The sequence below is a fragment of the Chlamydomonas reinhardtii genome, chromosome 15, assembly GCF_000002595.2.
Source record: "Chlamydomonas reinhardtii strain CC-503 cw92 mt+ chromosome 15, whole genome shotgun sequence".
In the NCBI taxonomy this organism is placed as follows: domain Eukaryota; kingdom Viridiplantae; phylum Chlorophyta; class Chlorophyceae; order Chlamydomonadales; family Chlamydomonadaceae; genus Chlamydomonas; species Chlamydomonas reinhardtii.
Window position 1 is genome coordinate 815903 of NC_057018.1, and position 14945 is coordinate 830847.

Sequence of the window (14945 nt, forward strand, 5' to 3'; positions counted from 1 at the left end):
GAGAATAACGCAAGGAACGAAAGGTCAGGTGCGTGTAGGTCGCTGGGCCAAAGCCGCCTGAGTAGCTGTGGCTTGGTATGGATGATAAAGCAACTGAATCAATTTGCCACCGGTGTTGAGGCGAGGGCGACCTGACCGCGAAATACACGGCCCGAGGGCACGCCCCGTATCAACACCCCTCGCGACCTCCAAACACGTGCACTGAACCGCGAAGCCCTCCCCCAAGCCTATCGCGGCTGCTATTCCCATGTCCTCCTCCCCAACCATTCTGCATACAGGCTCTGGCGTGAGTCCCTGCCCGCGTCATTTGACACCCGTCGACCACGACTGAGGTGCAACGCATGTCGCTTACAAATCCAACATCCCGCCCGACACGAGAGGGGCAGAAACGGCGGGGCAGACGGCCAGCCTCTTGAACATGAGCATAGCAGTGCAATATCGCACATTGGGTCCCCGCCTGCTTCACCTGGCCACCTTTGCTGATTTGTCTGACATCCCTGTCTACACACTTTTATCCGCCCACGCTTGAGACGTCCTCCTCAGCGCGCAGGCTTCACGGTACCAACCGTGCGGTATCATCGCTACATGATGAGTGCACTGCCCCAACCATTGAAGCATCACAAGGTGCTTGCCTGCCGCCGCCGCCGCTGATACGTACACGATTGCTGCCACACAACCAACACATCACACCCAACAATCACAACAACAAAACAACTGAGACCCGCCGCCGTGCAACGCACACTGTACACGCCCCAGGGCCGAGAACACAACGCAACACAAGCACCTGACATGCCTCATCCAGGCATGCGTCACTCAATCGCCCACCGAGCCGACCTCGCACACGCCGTTCGTGAGCCCCTGCGGCTGACATGCCCGGCCCTGCCCCCTTGGCACCGCAGCCCTGCCGCCTTGGCACCGCCGCCCATTGCCCCACCCCCATGCTGCGTGCCATGTAAGAATAAAGCCAGGTCCCCATCAAGCCGCAGCATATATCCCCGCCAAGCCACCAGACTCCTCTTGCCGCACGCTACCAACCACCACCAGCACAGGACCGGCACCTGCCTGTCCCCCTGTTTAGTTTGGGCTGATATTTACAACCCCCCACCCTCCCCTCCCCACCTTCCCCATTGCCAACCTCGCCCACCGCGCCGACATGCACGCCGGCACCTCGCTCGTGCCTCTCGAGGCCTCCCATCTTCCGTAGCTAGAGATCCCTGTCCACGAGTATCCACTTGGGCTCCAGCCCACTCCTGATGCACACGCCGGCATTACCCAGGTCTGCATGGTTTGCATGCCTGCCTGTCTACCGTGCACGCACACCTGCCTAGCTACGCAGACCTACTACCGTCCTTTTTGACCCGCCTCCGCCGCCACCGCCGCCGTCTCCTCCCTCTGGCCGCCGTGCCGGCCGCGCCAGCAGCTGCTGTTGTGGGTTGCCGCCAGAGCCGCCGCCGCCCTTGTTGCTGTTGGTGGTGGTGGTTGCGGGCTGGTGTGGCGCGGCCGTAGTGACAGCCGCAGCGCCGCCCACGGCACCCGCTGTCACTGTTTCCACCGCCACCGCCGGCTGCTGCAGCCGGCGCAGCAGGTAGGCCTCCTGCTCGGAAGGAGTCAGGAAGTCCCATTCCCAGTACGGCACTAGTAGGACGCCGCCCTCCTTAAACGCCCGCCGCAGCTGCCGAATGCGAATGGCCGTACCCCCTTCCACAGCAGCGCTGGGGTCTTGCTGCTGCGTTTGTGTCAAGAGGTAACGTTTCGGTCCGAGGAACTCCACCGCCGCCTGCTGCCCGTCACTCAGCCGCACCACCGCATCCACTGGCGCCAACACTCCTGGCGCGACAACGCCCGTCTGAAGGGACTGAACGGCTAGGCCCCCTGCTGCCTTGAGGCCCTGCTGCTCAAGCCGCCGCAGCGCTGCAACGACCTGCTTTTGAGTATCTGATGTGGGCTTGGCGTCTTCCCTCTCAGTAGTCACCGCCGCTGCCATCGCCGCCTGCAGTCCGCTGCCGCTGCCCAGGGCCGCCGCCACCTCGCCGCCTAGCTCCTGCTGCGCCTGCCACAGCTGTTTGAGATGCTCAGTTGTAAGACCCTCCCAACGGCTTACTGCTTCACGGGCCAGCTGAATGGATAGCTGCTTCATGTCGGGAGAATACGTGCCTCCGAACACAGCCATGGCCCACAGGCTGTTGCATACGTGCTGGTGCAGGACTGTGTCAGAGTCATGCTGCAGCAGCTCGCCCAGCCGACCGCACACCGCCGCCTCCAAGCCAGCGTGCCGCAGCTGCAGCACCGCCAGCGCGTACAGCGTATTGGCACAGTTCTGACCACCGGCACTACTGGCGCGCATGGCTGCTACTGCTGCGCCCGAGTCAAGCAGCTCCGCCGGCGGCTGGTGGCGCATCAACGCAAGCGCGTACAGCAGATTGGACCAGGCCTGAGATGTTGCGCGGGCCATGGCGCCCGACTGCGTTGCTGCGTCCACCGCTGCTGAAACCCACTGCCGCTGCTCTGCCGGCGCCTCCGGGCCCGCCCCAAATCCCATCTTGGCTAGGGCCCACGCTGAGTTGCTGAGGTCCTGAGCGATGTACCCGTCAAACCCCCGCCGCATGTCCTCTTCGGCCACTGCCACCACCAGCTCTGCCTGCTCGCTGCATAGCTGCAGCCCCTCCAGCGCCAGCAGGATGTTGGATAGCTGTTGCGGGATAAATGCTGCAGCGAGCTCCGGTTTCCGGAGCTGCTGCAGTGCCTCCCCGCACAGCGCCTCAACTGCTGACCGGTACTCTGGTCCTGTGCACCCCAGAGCTTTGAGAGCCCATAGGCTGTTTGAAACATCTTGCGGCTTGAAGCCGTGGCCCGCCACCGTTCTCAAGCGAGAAGCCACAGCTGCCGCCAAGGTCTGCAAGTGCGGAGATGAGGTGGGGTCCCAGCCTGAGCCCCGCTGCTGCTGGTCTTGCTTGAGCTTGCCGAGCGCGTACATGACAATTGCGAGGTTCTGAGGTTCCGCCTTCCCAAGAACCTCAGGATCCACTAGCCGCTCCAGCAGAGCTGCTGCAAGCTGAGCCTCCGTGCCGCCGCCGACCAATCCAGCTTTGCCCAGCGCCCACAGCGGAATGCTGCAGTTCTTTGCGTTGCGGATGCGCGGCACGAGCGGCAGGTAGGCCGGCGCAAGCATGCCGATAATGCTGCTGCGTGCTACAGCCGTTTGGCTTGCTCCAGCGCGCGACTCCAGCTGCGTTCAAAGCAGTTATGAGGGACATACATGGGGTCAAGTGCTATATGCATGTGTTTGTGCGTGTGCGTGAACAGGTGCGCATGCAAGTCCTGTGTGGCCATCTGCGTCGTGAGAACCGGAAGTCCGGGCCGAGAACGACAACAATGGACTCGCCCTCCATTCTGCACTTCATTTCTGTGCCCATTCCCACCTGCACGTATTAGTCCTCCCTCTCACCTTGCCGCACAGGTTGAACGCCGCACACATGGTAATGAAGTCTTTTCGGCCCTCCCACACTGATAGCCGCTGGCTGATGATTGCTTGCAGCTCCTCCAGAGTCCGACACACGGTCATGTCATCCGCGGGGTCACGCCCGCTGCCCCTGCTTCTGCCGCTGGCGCGGCTGCCATCGCCTGCCCTGCCTCCGCCGCTTCCCCTACCCGCCGCCGCCTGCACTATTGGCCGCCCGAGGCGGGAGCTACTGCTGCCGCAGAGCACTACCGCCGTCGAGACGCGCAGTGGGGATGAGCTGCTACTGTTGAGTGCTGGGACAGAAGTAGCGGCGGCAGCGCGCGGTGAGCTGGGGCCGGTGTCGGCAGCGGTCCGATGCATGCCATAAACGAACAGTCTTCTAAACGCGCACGCCGGTGGCGGTGCCTGGAGACGGGCTGATAACGATTGGCTACAGCCATGTACGCTGTGCCTGTGCGCACCAGCGGGAGAGCCCGCGACGACGCGCAGGGCGAGCATCTCGGGCCTCCTCACGGCGGCGACCTGAGCTATAGCGACTCTATCCGTCTACGTGTCTGAGCACTGCAAATGCATTAGGCTTGCATTTGTGGGAGAATAACGCAAGGAACGAAAGGTCAGGTGCGTGTAGGTCGCTGGGCCAAAGCCGCCTGAGTAGCTGTGGCTTGGTATGGATGATAAAGCAACTGAATCAATTTGCCACCGGTGTTGAGGCGAGGGCGACCTGACCGCGAAATACACGGCCCGAGGGCACGCCCCGTATCAACACCCCTCGCGACCTCCAAACACGTGCACTGAACCGCGAAGCCCTCCCCCAAGCCTATCGCGGCTGCTATTCCCATGTCCTCCTCCCCAACCATTCTGCATACAGGCTCTGGCGTGAGTCCCTGCCCGCGTCATTTGACACCCGTCGACCACGACTGAGGTGCAACGCATGTCGCTTACAAATCCAACATCCCGCCCGACACGAGAGGGGCAGAAACGGCGGGGCAGACGGCCAGCCTCTTGAACATGAGCATAGCAGTGCAATATCGCACATTGGGTCCCCGCCTGCTTCACCTGGCCACCTTTGCTGATTTGTCTGACATCCCTGTCTACACACTTTTATCCGCCCACGCTTGAGACGTCCTCCTCAGCGCGCAGGCTTCACGGTACCAACCGTGCGGTATCATCGCTACATGATGAGTGCACTGCCCCAACCATTGAAGCATCACAAGGTGCTTGCCTGCCGCCGCCGCCGCTGATACGTACACGATTGCTGCCACACAACCAACACATCACACCCAACAATCACAACAACAAAACAACTGAGACCCGCCGCCGCGCAACGCACACTGCTGTACACGCCCCAGGGCCGAGAACACAACGCAACACAAGCACCTGACATGCCTCATCCAGGCATGCGTCACTCAATCGCCCACCGAGCCGACCTCGCACACGCCGTTCGTGAGCCCCTGCGGCTGACATGCCCGGCCCTGCCCCCTTGGCACCGCAGCCCTGCCGCCTTGGCACCGCCGCCCATTGCCCCACCCCCATGCTGCGTGCCATGTAAGAATAAAGCCAGGTCCCCATCAAGCCGCAGCATATATCCCCGCCAAGCCACCACACTCCTCTTGCCGCACGCTACCAACCACCACCAGCACAGGACCGGCACCTGCCTGTCCCCCTGTTTAGTTTGGGCTGATATTTACAACCCCCCACCCTCCCCTCCCCACCTTCCCCATTGCCAACCTCGCCCACCGCGCCGACATACACGCCGGCACCTCGCTCGTGCCTCTCGAGGCCTCCCATCTTCCGTAGCTAGAGATCCCCATCCACTAGCATCCACTTGGGCTCCAGCCCACTCCTGATGCACACGCCAGCATTATCCAGGTCTGCATGGTTTGCATGTCTGCCTACCGTGCACGCACACCTGCCTAGCTACGCCGACCTACTACCGTCCTCCTCGACCCGACCCGCCGCCGCCGCCGCCTCCCTCTGGCCGCCGTGCCGGCCGCACCAGCAGCTGCTGTTGTGGGTTGCCGCCAGAGCCGCCGCCGCCCTTGCTGGTAGTGGTGGTGGTTGCGGGCTGCTGCGGCGCGGCCGTAATGACAGCCGCAGCGCCGCCCACGGCACCCACTGCCACTGTTTCCACCGCCACCGCCGGCTGCTGCAGCCGGCGCAGCAGGTAGGCCTCCTGCTCCTCCGGGCTCTTCAGGCCCGCCCACTCCCAGTACGGCAGCACAAGAACGCCGCCGCCCTCCCCGAACGCCCGCCGCAGCTGCCGAATGCGCATGGCCGTACCACCGTCAACAGCGGTGGGGTCGCGCTTTAGATTGGACAGAAAGCGTGCCGGTCCGAGGAGCTCCACCGCCGCCTGCTGCCCGTCACTCAGCCGCACCACCGCATCCACTGGCGCCAACGCGCCTTGCGCGACCACGCCCGTTTGTACGGACACGACGGCAAGGCCTCCTGCTGCCTCACGCCCCTGGTGCTGCTCAAGCCGCCGCAGCGCTGCGACGACCTGCTTTTGGATGTCAGATGTGGGCTTGGCGTTTTCCCTCTCAGCAGTCACCGCCGCTGCCATCGCCGCCTGCAGGCCGGGGCTGCTCCCCAGGGCCGCCGCAACCTCGCCGCCTAGCTCTTGCTGCGCCTGCCACAGCTGATTGAGATTCTCAGTTGTAAAACCCTCCCAACGGCTTACTGCTTCACGGGCTAGCTGAATGGATAGCTGCTGCATGTCGGGAGAATACGTGCCTCCAATCACCGCCATGGCCCACAGGCTGTTTGATATGTTTTGGTTGTTTACCGCCTGCCTGTCGCGCTGCAGCAGCTCGCCCAGCCGGCCGCACACCGCCGCCTCCAAGCCAGCGTGCCGCAGCTGCAGCACCGCCAGCGCCCAGAGCGTGTTTGCACAGTTCTGACCACCGGCACTACTGGCGCGCATGGCTGCTGCTGCTGCACCCGCATCCAGCAGCTCCGGCGGCGGCTGGTGGCGCATCAACGCAAGCGCGTACAGCAGGTTGGCCCAGGCCTGAGGCGTCGCACGGGCCATGACGCCCGGCCGCATTGCTGCGACCACCGCTGCCGAAGCCCACTGCCGCTGCTCTGCCGGCGCCTCCGGGCCCACCCCAAATCCGATCTTGGCCAGGGCCCACGCTGAGTTGCTGAGGTCCTGAGCCACGTACCCGGCAAATCCCCGACGCACGTCCTCTGCGGCCACTGCCACCACCAGCTCTGCCTGCTCGCCGCCCAGCTGCAGCCCCTCCAGCGCCAGCAGGATGTTGGACAGATGCTGCGGCTTGAACGCTTCAGCATCCTTCGGTGCTCGGAGCTGCCGCAGCGCCTCCCCGCACAGCGCCTCAACTGCTGATCGGTACTCTGGTCCCATGCAACCCAAAGCCGCAAACGCCCAGAGGGTATTGGACAGATGTTGCGTCTCCATGCTGAGACTGAGCGCCGCTGCCGCCTCTGCCAGCGGCAGCAGGAGTTCCGGTTCCGGGTAACCCAGCTTGGCGCACGCCCAGAGAATGTTGGACACGTCCTGTGCTGTGAAGCCGTGACCAACCGCCACTCCCAACCGGGAGGCCACAGCTGCCGCCAAGGTCTGCAAGTGCGGAGATGAGGTGGGGTCCCAGCCTGAGCCCCGCTGCTCCTGGTCTTGCTTGATCTTGCCGAGTGCGTACATGACGTTTGTAAGACTTTGAGGTTTTGCAGTTCCAAGAACCTCTGAATCCAACAGCCGCTCCAGCAGCGCTGCTATGAGCTGAGCCTCCATGGCCGAGCCGCCGCTGATCCCTGCTTTCCCCAGCGCCCACAGCACGATGCTGCAATCAACCGCCTTGCGGATGCGCGGCACGAGCGGCAGGTAGGCCGGCGCAAGCATGCCGATAATGCTGCTGCGTGCTACAGCCGTTTGGCTTGCTCCAGCGCGCGACTCCAGCTGCGTTCAAAACAGTTATGAGGGACATACATGGGGTCAAGTGCTATATGCATGTGTTTGTGCGTGTGCGTGAACAGGTGCGCATGCAAGTCCTGTGTGGCCATCTGCGTCGTGAGAACCGGAAGTCCGGGCCGAGAATGACAACAATTGGACTCGCCCTCAATTCTGCACTTTATTTCTCTGCCCATTCCCACCTGCACGTTTTAGTCCTCCCTCTCACCTTGCCGCACAGGTTGAACGCCGCACACATGGTAATGAAGTCTTTTCGGCCCTCCCACACTGATAGCCGCTGGCTGATGATAGCTTGCAGGTCCTCCAGAGTCCGACACACGGTCATGTCATCCGCGGGGTCACGCCCGCTGCCCCTGCTTCTGCCGCTGGCGCGGCTGCCATCGCCTGCCCTGCCTCCGCCGCTTCCCCTACCCGCCGCCGCCTGCACTATTGGCCGCCCGAGGCGGGAGCTACTGCTGCCGCAGAGCACTACCGCCGTCGAGACGCGCAGTGGGGATGAGCTGCTACTGTTGAGTGCTGGGACAGAAGTAGCGGCGGCAGCGCGCGGTGAGCTGGGGCCGGTGTCGGCAGCGGTCCGATGCATGCCATAAACGAACAGTCTTCTAAACGCGCACGCCGGTGGCGGTGCCTGGAGACGGGCTGATAACGAATGGCTACAGCCATGTACGCTGTGCCTGTGCGCACCAGCGGGAGAGCCCGCGACGACGCGCAGGGCGAGCATCTCGGGCCTCCTCACGGCGGCGACCTGAGCTATAGCGACTCTATCCGTCTACGTGTCTGAGCACTGCAAATGCATTAGGCTTGCATTTGTGGGAGAATAACGCAAGGAACGAAAGGTCAGGTGCGTGTAGGTCGCTGGGCCAAAGCCGCCTGAGTAGCTGTGGCTTGGTATGGATGATAAAGCAACTGAATCAATTTGCCACCGGTGTTGAGGCGAGGGCGACCTGACCGCGAAATACACGGCCCGAGGGCACGCCCCGTATCAACACCCCTCGCGACCTCCAAACACGTGCACTGAACCGCGAAGCCCTCCCCCAAGCCTATCGCGGCTGCTATTCCCATGTCCTCCTCCCCAACCATTCTGCATACAGGCTCTGGCGTGAGTCCCTGCCCGCGTCATTTGACACCCGTCGACCACGACTGAGGTGCAACGCATGTCGCTTACAATTCCAACATCCCGCCCGACACGAGAGGGGCAGAAACGGCGGGGCAGACGGCCAGCCTCTTGAACATGAGCATAGCAGTGCCATAGCGCACATTGGGTCCCCGCCTGCTTCACCTGGCCACCTTTGCTGATTTGTCTGACATCCCTGTCTACACACTTTTATCCGCCCACGCTTGAGACGTCCTCCTCAGCGCGCAGGCTTCACGGTACCAACCGTGCGGTATCATCGCTACATGATGAGTGCACTGCCCCAACCATTGAAGCATCACAAGGTGCTTGCCTGCCGCCGCCGCCGCTGATACGTACACGATTGCTGCCACACAACCAACACATCACACCCAACAATCACAACAACAAAACAACTGAGACCCGCCGCCGCGCAACGCACACTGCTGTACACGCCCCAGGGCCGAGAACACAACGCAACACAAGCACCTGACATGCCTCATCCAGGCATGCGTCACTCAATCGCCCACCGAGCCGACCTCGCACACGCCGTTCGTGAGCCCCTGCGGCTGACATGCCCGGCCCTGCCCCCTTGGCACCGCAGCCCTGCCGCCTTGGCACCGCCGCCCATTACCCCACCCCCATGCTGCGTGCCATGTAAGAATAAAGCCAGGTCCCCATCAAGCCGCAGCATATATCCCCGCCAAGCCACCACACTCCTCTTGCCGCACGCTACCAACCACCACCAGCACAGGACCGGCACCTGCCTGTCCCCCTGTTTAGTTTGGGCTGATATTTACAACCCCCCACCCTCCCCTCCCCACCTTCCCCATTGCCAACCTCGCCCACCGCGCCGACATGCACGCCGGCACCTCGCTCGTGCCTCTCGAGGCCTCCCATCTTCCGTAGCTAGAGATCCCCATCCACTAGCATCCACTTGGGCTCCAGCCCACTCCTGATGCACACGCCAGCATTATCCAGGTCTGCATGGTTTGCATGTCTGCCTACCGTGCACGCACACCTGCCTAGCTACGCCGACCTACTACCGTCCTCCTCGACCCGACCCGCCGCCGCCGCCTCCGCCACCCTCTGGCCGCCGTGCCGGCCGCACCAGCAGCTGCTGTTGTGGGTTGCCGCCAGAGCCGCCGCCGCCCTTGGCGGTGGTGGTGGTGGCTGCGGCCGTAACAGCCGCAGCGCCGCCCTCGGCACCCACAGTCACTGCTCTCGCCACCGCCGGCTGCTGCAGCCGGCGCAGCAGGTAGGCCTTCTCCTCGGCATTCGTCAGTGCGTCCCACTCCCAGTACGGCACCACAAGAACGCCACCGCCCTCCCCAAACGCCCGCCGCAGCTGCCGAATGCGCAGGACGGTCCGTCCGTCCACGGCGCTTCGGCCAGAGCACGTTTGGTCGGAGAGGAAGCGTGTCGGTCCGACCAACTCCACCGCCACCTGCCGCCCGTCACTCAGCCCCACCACCGCATCCACTGGCGCCAACACGCCTGGCGCGAAGACGCCCGTTTGCACGGACCGAACGGCAAGGCCTCCTGCTGCCTCACGGCCCTGGTGCTGCTCAAGCCGCCGCAGCGCTGCGACGACCTGCTTTTGGATGTCAGATGTGGGCTTGGCGTCTTCCCTCTCAGCAGTCACCGCCGCTGCCATCGCTGCCTGCAGGCCGGGGCTGCTGCACAGGGCCGCCGCCACCTCGCCGCCTAGCTCCTGCTGCGCCTGCCACAACTGCCTGTGGCCCTCGCCGGAAAACCCCTCCCAACGGCCTGCTGCGTCGCGGGCCAGCTGAACTGCTAGCTGCTGCATGCCAGGAAAAGACGTGCCCCCGAGCACCGCCATGGCCCACAGGCTGTTTGAAATGCCCTGTTCGGTTAGCGCCTTCCCGCCGCGCTGCAGCAGCTCGCCCAGCCGGCCGCACACCGCCGCCTCCACACCGGCGTGCCGCAGCTGCAGCACCGCCAGCGCGTACAGTGTATTTGCACAGTCCTGACCATCGGCACTACTGGCGCGCATGGCTGCTGCTGCACCCGCGTCTAGCAGCGCAGGCGGCGGCTGGTGCCGCATCAACGCAAGCGCGTACAGCAGGTTGGCCCACTCCTGCGGCGTGGCGCCGGTCATGACGCCCGGCCGCATTGCTGCGTCCACCGCTGCCGACACCCATTGACGTTGCTCCGCCGGCGCCTCCGGGCCCACCCCAAACCCCATCTTGGCCAGGGCCCACGCCGAGTTGTTAAGGTCCTGTGGAACGTACCCGGTAAACCCCCGCCGCACGTCCTCTGCGGCCACTGCCACCACCAGCCCTGCCTGTCCGCCACCCAGCTGCAGCCCCTCCAGCGCCAGCAGGACGTTGGACAGCTCCTGCGGCTTGAATGCTGCAGCGAGTTCCGGTGTCCGGAGCTGCTGCAGCGCCTCCCCGCACAGCGCCTCAACCGCTGACCGGTACTCAAGCGCCTCCCGCAGCTTGCTTGTTCCGTACATCGCATTTGAAAGCTCCTGAGGCTTCGCCTTCGCAAGGACCTCTGGATCCACCAGCCGCTCCAGCAGAGCTGCTGCAAGCTGAGCCTCCGTGCCGCCGCCGAACAATCCAGCTTTGCCCAGCGCCCACAGCGGAATGCTGCAGTCCCTTGCCTTGCGGATGCGCGGCACGAGCGGCAGGTAGGCGGGCGCAAGCGTGCCGATAATGCTGCTGCGTGCTGCAGCCGTTGCTGCTGCCGGCCCGCCACTCGACTCCAGCTGCGTTAATACGTAAAAGGACACAGAGTCACATTGACCGCTTGCATTGTTTAGGCCCCCAGCAATTCTGTCGAGTGCTACGACTACAAGGCTTGGCCGCCCAACAAACAGGTCCCCCGCCCGCTCACCCTGCCGCACAGGTTGAACGCCGCACACATGGTAATGAAATCTTTCCGCCCCTCCCACACTGGCAGCCGCTGGCTGATGGTTGCTTGCAGCTCCTCCAGAGTCCGACACACAGTCATGTCATCCGCGGGGTCACGCCCGCTGCCCCTGCCGCTGCCTCCGCTGCCCCCTCTGCCTCCGCCCGCCATGCCTCCGCCTCTGCCCCTGCCTCCGCCGCCGCTTCCCCTCCCCGCCGCCGCCTGCACAACTGGTCGCGCGAGGCGGGTGCTGCTGCTGCCACCCCGCATTGCCACCATCAAGCCGCGCAATGAGAAGGGGCTGTAGCGTGCCCGGAGAGAAGCAGTGGCGGCAGCGCGCGCCGAGCTGGGGTCGGAAGCAGGTGCTCTGCTGGGCGCTATGCCTCGAGCGGCGGGCATCGCTGTAACCACCGGTCGCGGCGCCTGGAGGCAGGCTGGTGACCGATGGCTGCCATGACCGCTGAGGTGGCTGTGCGCACCAGCGGGAGAGCCCGCGAAGCGACCGCTGGCGCGCATGACGAGCATCTCGGTCAGGGCCGCGATCTAAGCCAGAGCGACTCTATCAGGTTATCTTTCTGATCGATTCAAACGCAATAGGCCGGCATAGGTGCGAAAAGGTTGCAAGGAACGAAAGGTCAGGTACGTGTTGGCCGCTGGGGCAAAGCCGCTTGAGTAGCTGTGGCTTGGTATGGATCATAAAGACACTATCGCTCAGTATAAATGCAGCTTCAGGATTGAGGCGATGGCGACCCGGCCGTGAAATACACGCACACCTGCATGGCCTGCGGGGGCCGGGGCACGCCGCCCCCGAGCGACCTCCGAGCACCCCAAAGCCCTCGCGGCTGCTCTTCCCATGTCCCGTCTTCCCACCGGACTAGTATCCCCTTCACTGCGTACTGGCTCCGGCGTATGTTGTTCTTGCCCACTTCATCTGACACCCGTCGACCGCGACTGAGGTGCAACGTTGCATGTCATTTTACAAATCCAACATCACGCCGCCCGACGCGAGAGGGGCAGAAACGGCGGGGCAGACGGCCAGCCTGTTGAATTCGGATAACAGTGCAATAGCGCACATTGGTCCCCGCCTGCTTCACCTGGCCACCTTTGCTGACATGTCTCTGACATCCCTGTCTCCACACTTTTATCCGCCCGTGCTTGAGACGTCGTTCTCAGTGCGCAGGCTTCACGGTACCAACGGTACGATACTATCGCAACATGATGAGTACACCGCCCCAACCATTGAAGCATCACAAGGTGCTTGCCTGCCGCAGCCGCCGCCGCTGATATGTGTGCGATTGCTGCTGAAACCCACTGCCGCTGCTCTGCCGGCGCCTCCGGGCCCACCCCAAAACCCATCTTGGCGAGGGCCCACGCCGAGTAAGGGTTGCACAGTACTCAGTACGTGTTAGTACGTACTAGTACGTACTGAGTACTAGTACGCCTCTCCTGGGTCTCAGTACGGCGCAAAATACGCCAGGGGGGCGGGGGGCGGGGGTGTGGGGGTCGCCGGCGGGTGCCGGTGGCCGGTGGTCGTGCCGTGTCAATGCGTCGGTGGCACAGTGCAGTGGCGAGAGGCAACATAGACGCAACATAGGCAACGTCTTAAGCATAATATGATTCTGTGTGTGTAGTTGCTCACAACCAAAAGCCTGGTATCAGTGACACGATGGCCGATGCGATGCGCGAACCGAGCCTGCCCTATTGGATACGCGCAATGGAGCTCTGGATGGATAAGCTTGATGGCCAAACAGTAGGCAAAACAGGCTGCGCAGTTGTCACTCCGCCCATTTCTCGACATTTAATAAAAGTATGCGTTTCCAACAGCATAGCGAGCTGTAACGGCCTCGAGTATGGTCATGTATAGTAGGATACAGGGAAGGATACTAAGGAGGAACAAGGAGAGCGAAATTTGCATTGGGACCGGGCAAAGGCTGCATGGGACGTACTATAGCACGTACTAACCCTTGCTCGCCGGCGTATTATAAGTGAATTATGGTGTATTGTACTAGAAAGCTGTGTACTGCGTATTAATACGCGTATTGTAAGAAAATGGCTAGTACAGTGCAACCCTGCCCGAGTTGCTGAGGTCTTGTGGCACGTACCCTTCAAACCCCCGCCGCACGTCCTCCGCAGCCACCGCCGCCACCAGCTCTGCCTGCTTGCCGCCCAGCTGCAGCCCCTCCAGCGCCAGCAGGATGTTGGACAGCTCCTGCGGCGTGAATGCTGCAGCGAGCTCCGGTATTCGGAGCCTCCGCAGCGTTTCTCCGCATAGCGCCTTAACTGCTGATTGGTACTCAAATGCCTCCCGCAGCTTGCTTGTTCCGTACATCGCATTTGAAAGCGCCTGAGGCCTTGCAGTTCCAAGAACCTCTGAATCCAACAGCCGCTCCAGCAGAGCTGCTACGAGCTGAGCCTCCGTGCCGCCGCTGCTGCTGACCCCGGCTTTCCCCAGCGCCCACAGCGGAATGCTGCATTTCATTGCGTTGCGGATGCGCGGCACGAGCGGCAGGTAGGCCGGCGCAAGCACGGCAAGGATGCCAGTGCGTGCTGCAGCCGTTGCCGCCGCTCCAGCAGAGCGTGACTCCAGCTGCGTTTGCAGTACGGGGCAGGGAGTATGAGGTCAAGCGCTATTGTTTCCAGCTACATCTATCCCAGGTACGGTCTCCAGACATGCAAAACTAATGCGCGCGTGGGAGCGTGTGCCTCAGTGCCTCGCAAACTTACATTTCCACATTTGCTGAACGCCGCACACATGGTGACCACATCTTTTTTCCTCTCCCACACTGATAGCCGCTGGCTGATGAGTGCTTGCAGGTCCTCCAGGTTCTGACACACGTCCATGTCATCCGCGGGGTCACGAGCGCCGCCTCTGCCTCCGCCGCTGGCGCCGCCGCCTCCCGTTCTGCCGCCGCCGCCGCCGCCGCTTCCCCTACCTCCCGCCGTCTGCACAAACCGCCGCTGCACCTGGGGCTGCGCGAGGAAGCCGCGTGTTGCTGTAAGCGTAGCTTGCAGGCGTCCTGGCATCCGCGGAGCGTTTTGACTGCTTACAGCTGCTGGCCCCGCAGGCAAGCCAACATCGAAGCCCACTTCACGACCAGGCCTAGAGCCTACAGGTCCGATGCGCCATGCATTGCGGCTGAGCTGCGGGGCCGCCGGGACAGCGGAGCAAGCAACCCTGCTGGGCCACACGGCTCGAGCGGGCTGCAGCGCGCATGCCGGCCGCGGGCCCTTGCTGACAGCTAGCGGTGCTAGCAGTGCGCCATAGCAGTTGCCATGCCCGCTGAGATGGCTGCGCGCGCCACCGCGAGAGCTCGCGCTGCATGGCGAGCATCGCAGCAGCCCCCAGCAAGGCCGCGATCTAAGCCAGAGCGACTCTATCTGGTTGTACAGCTCGGTGCTTTAATTGCAATGGATATGCATCGATTGGAAAAGAAGGCAAGGAACGAAAGGTCGGGTGCGCAGAGACGCTTACGGTTGATGCGTTAAAGCCCAACGCTGTAGATGTGATATACCGTGTGGGCACTGTTGATAAAAGAATGTCAAATGTTGTCGTGAACTCAACC

The 14945-nt window shown here is 63.0% G+C and overlaps 5 protein-coding genes across 5 annotated transcripts in view; all 5 read right to left on the reverse strand.

Annotated features, from left to right (window-relative positions):
* Positions 1 to 72, reverse strand: part of CHLRE_15g639802v5 (uncharacterized protein) — a 3696-nt gene extending 3624 nt beyond the window's left edge. Inside the window, exon 1 of the mRNA XM_043070628.1 lies at positions 1 to 72. This exon is cut by the window's left edge and continues 305 nt beyond it. The gene's annotated coding sequence lies outside the window, so the exon portion shown is untranslated.
* Positions 73 to 126: 54 nt separating this feature from the next.
* Positions 127 to 4122, reverse strand: CHLRE_15g639750v5 (uncharacterized protein). The gene is made up of 2 exons (XM_043070626.1): positions 3446 to 4122; positions 127 to 3226 (listed from the first exon to the last, which is right to left on the reverse strand). Exons 1-2 carry the CDS (start codon positions 3818 to 3820, stop codon positions 1325 to 1327), a joined length of 2277 nt encoding a protein of 758 aa, XP_042916463.1. The 5' UTR covers positions 3821 to 4122; the 3' UTR covers positions 127 to 1324.
* Positions 4123 to 4176: 54 nt separating this feature from the next.
* Positions 4177 to 8332, reverse strand: CHLRE_15g639700v5 (uncharacterized protein). Its single transcript, XM_043070625.1, has 2 exons — positions 7600 to 8332; positions 4177 to 7379 (listed from the first exon to the last, which is right to left on the reverse strand). The coding sequence occupies exons 1-2, from the start codon at positions 7972 to 7974 to the stop codon at positions 5391 to 5393; spliced, it is 2364 nt and encodes a 787-aa protein (XP_042916464.1). The 5' UTR covers positions 7975 to 8332; the 3' UTR covers positions 4177 to 5390.
* A 208-nt stretch (positions 8333 to 8540) lies between these two features.
* On the reverse strand, positions 8541 to 12022 carry CHLRE_15g639650v5 (uncharacterized protein). The gene is made up of 2 exons (XM_043070624.1): positions 11368 to 12022; positions 8541 to 11239 (listed from the first exon to the last, which is right to left on the reverse strand). Exons 1-2 carry the CDS (start codon positions 11905 to 11907, stop codon positions 9545 to 9547), a joined length of 2235 nt encoding a protein of 744 aa, XP_042916465.1. The 5' UTR covers positions 11908 to 12022; the 3' UTR covers positions 8541 to 9544.
* A 54-nt stretch (positions 12023 to 12076) lies between these two features.
* Positions 12077 to 14892, reverse strand: CHLRE_15g639614v5 (uncharacterized protein). The gene is made up of 2 exons (XM_043070623.1): positions 14107 to 14892; positions 12077 to 13969 (listed from the first exon to the last, which is right to left on the reverse strand). Exons 1-2 carry the CDS (start codon positions 14404 to 14406, stop codon positions 13436 to 13438), a joined length of 834 nt encoding a protein of 277 aa, XP_042916466.1. The 5' UTR covers positions 14407 to 14892; the 3' UTR covers positions 12077 to 13435.
* Between the last annotated feature and the right edge of the window lie 53 nt (positions 14893 to 14945).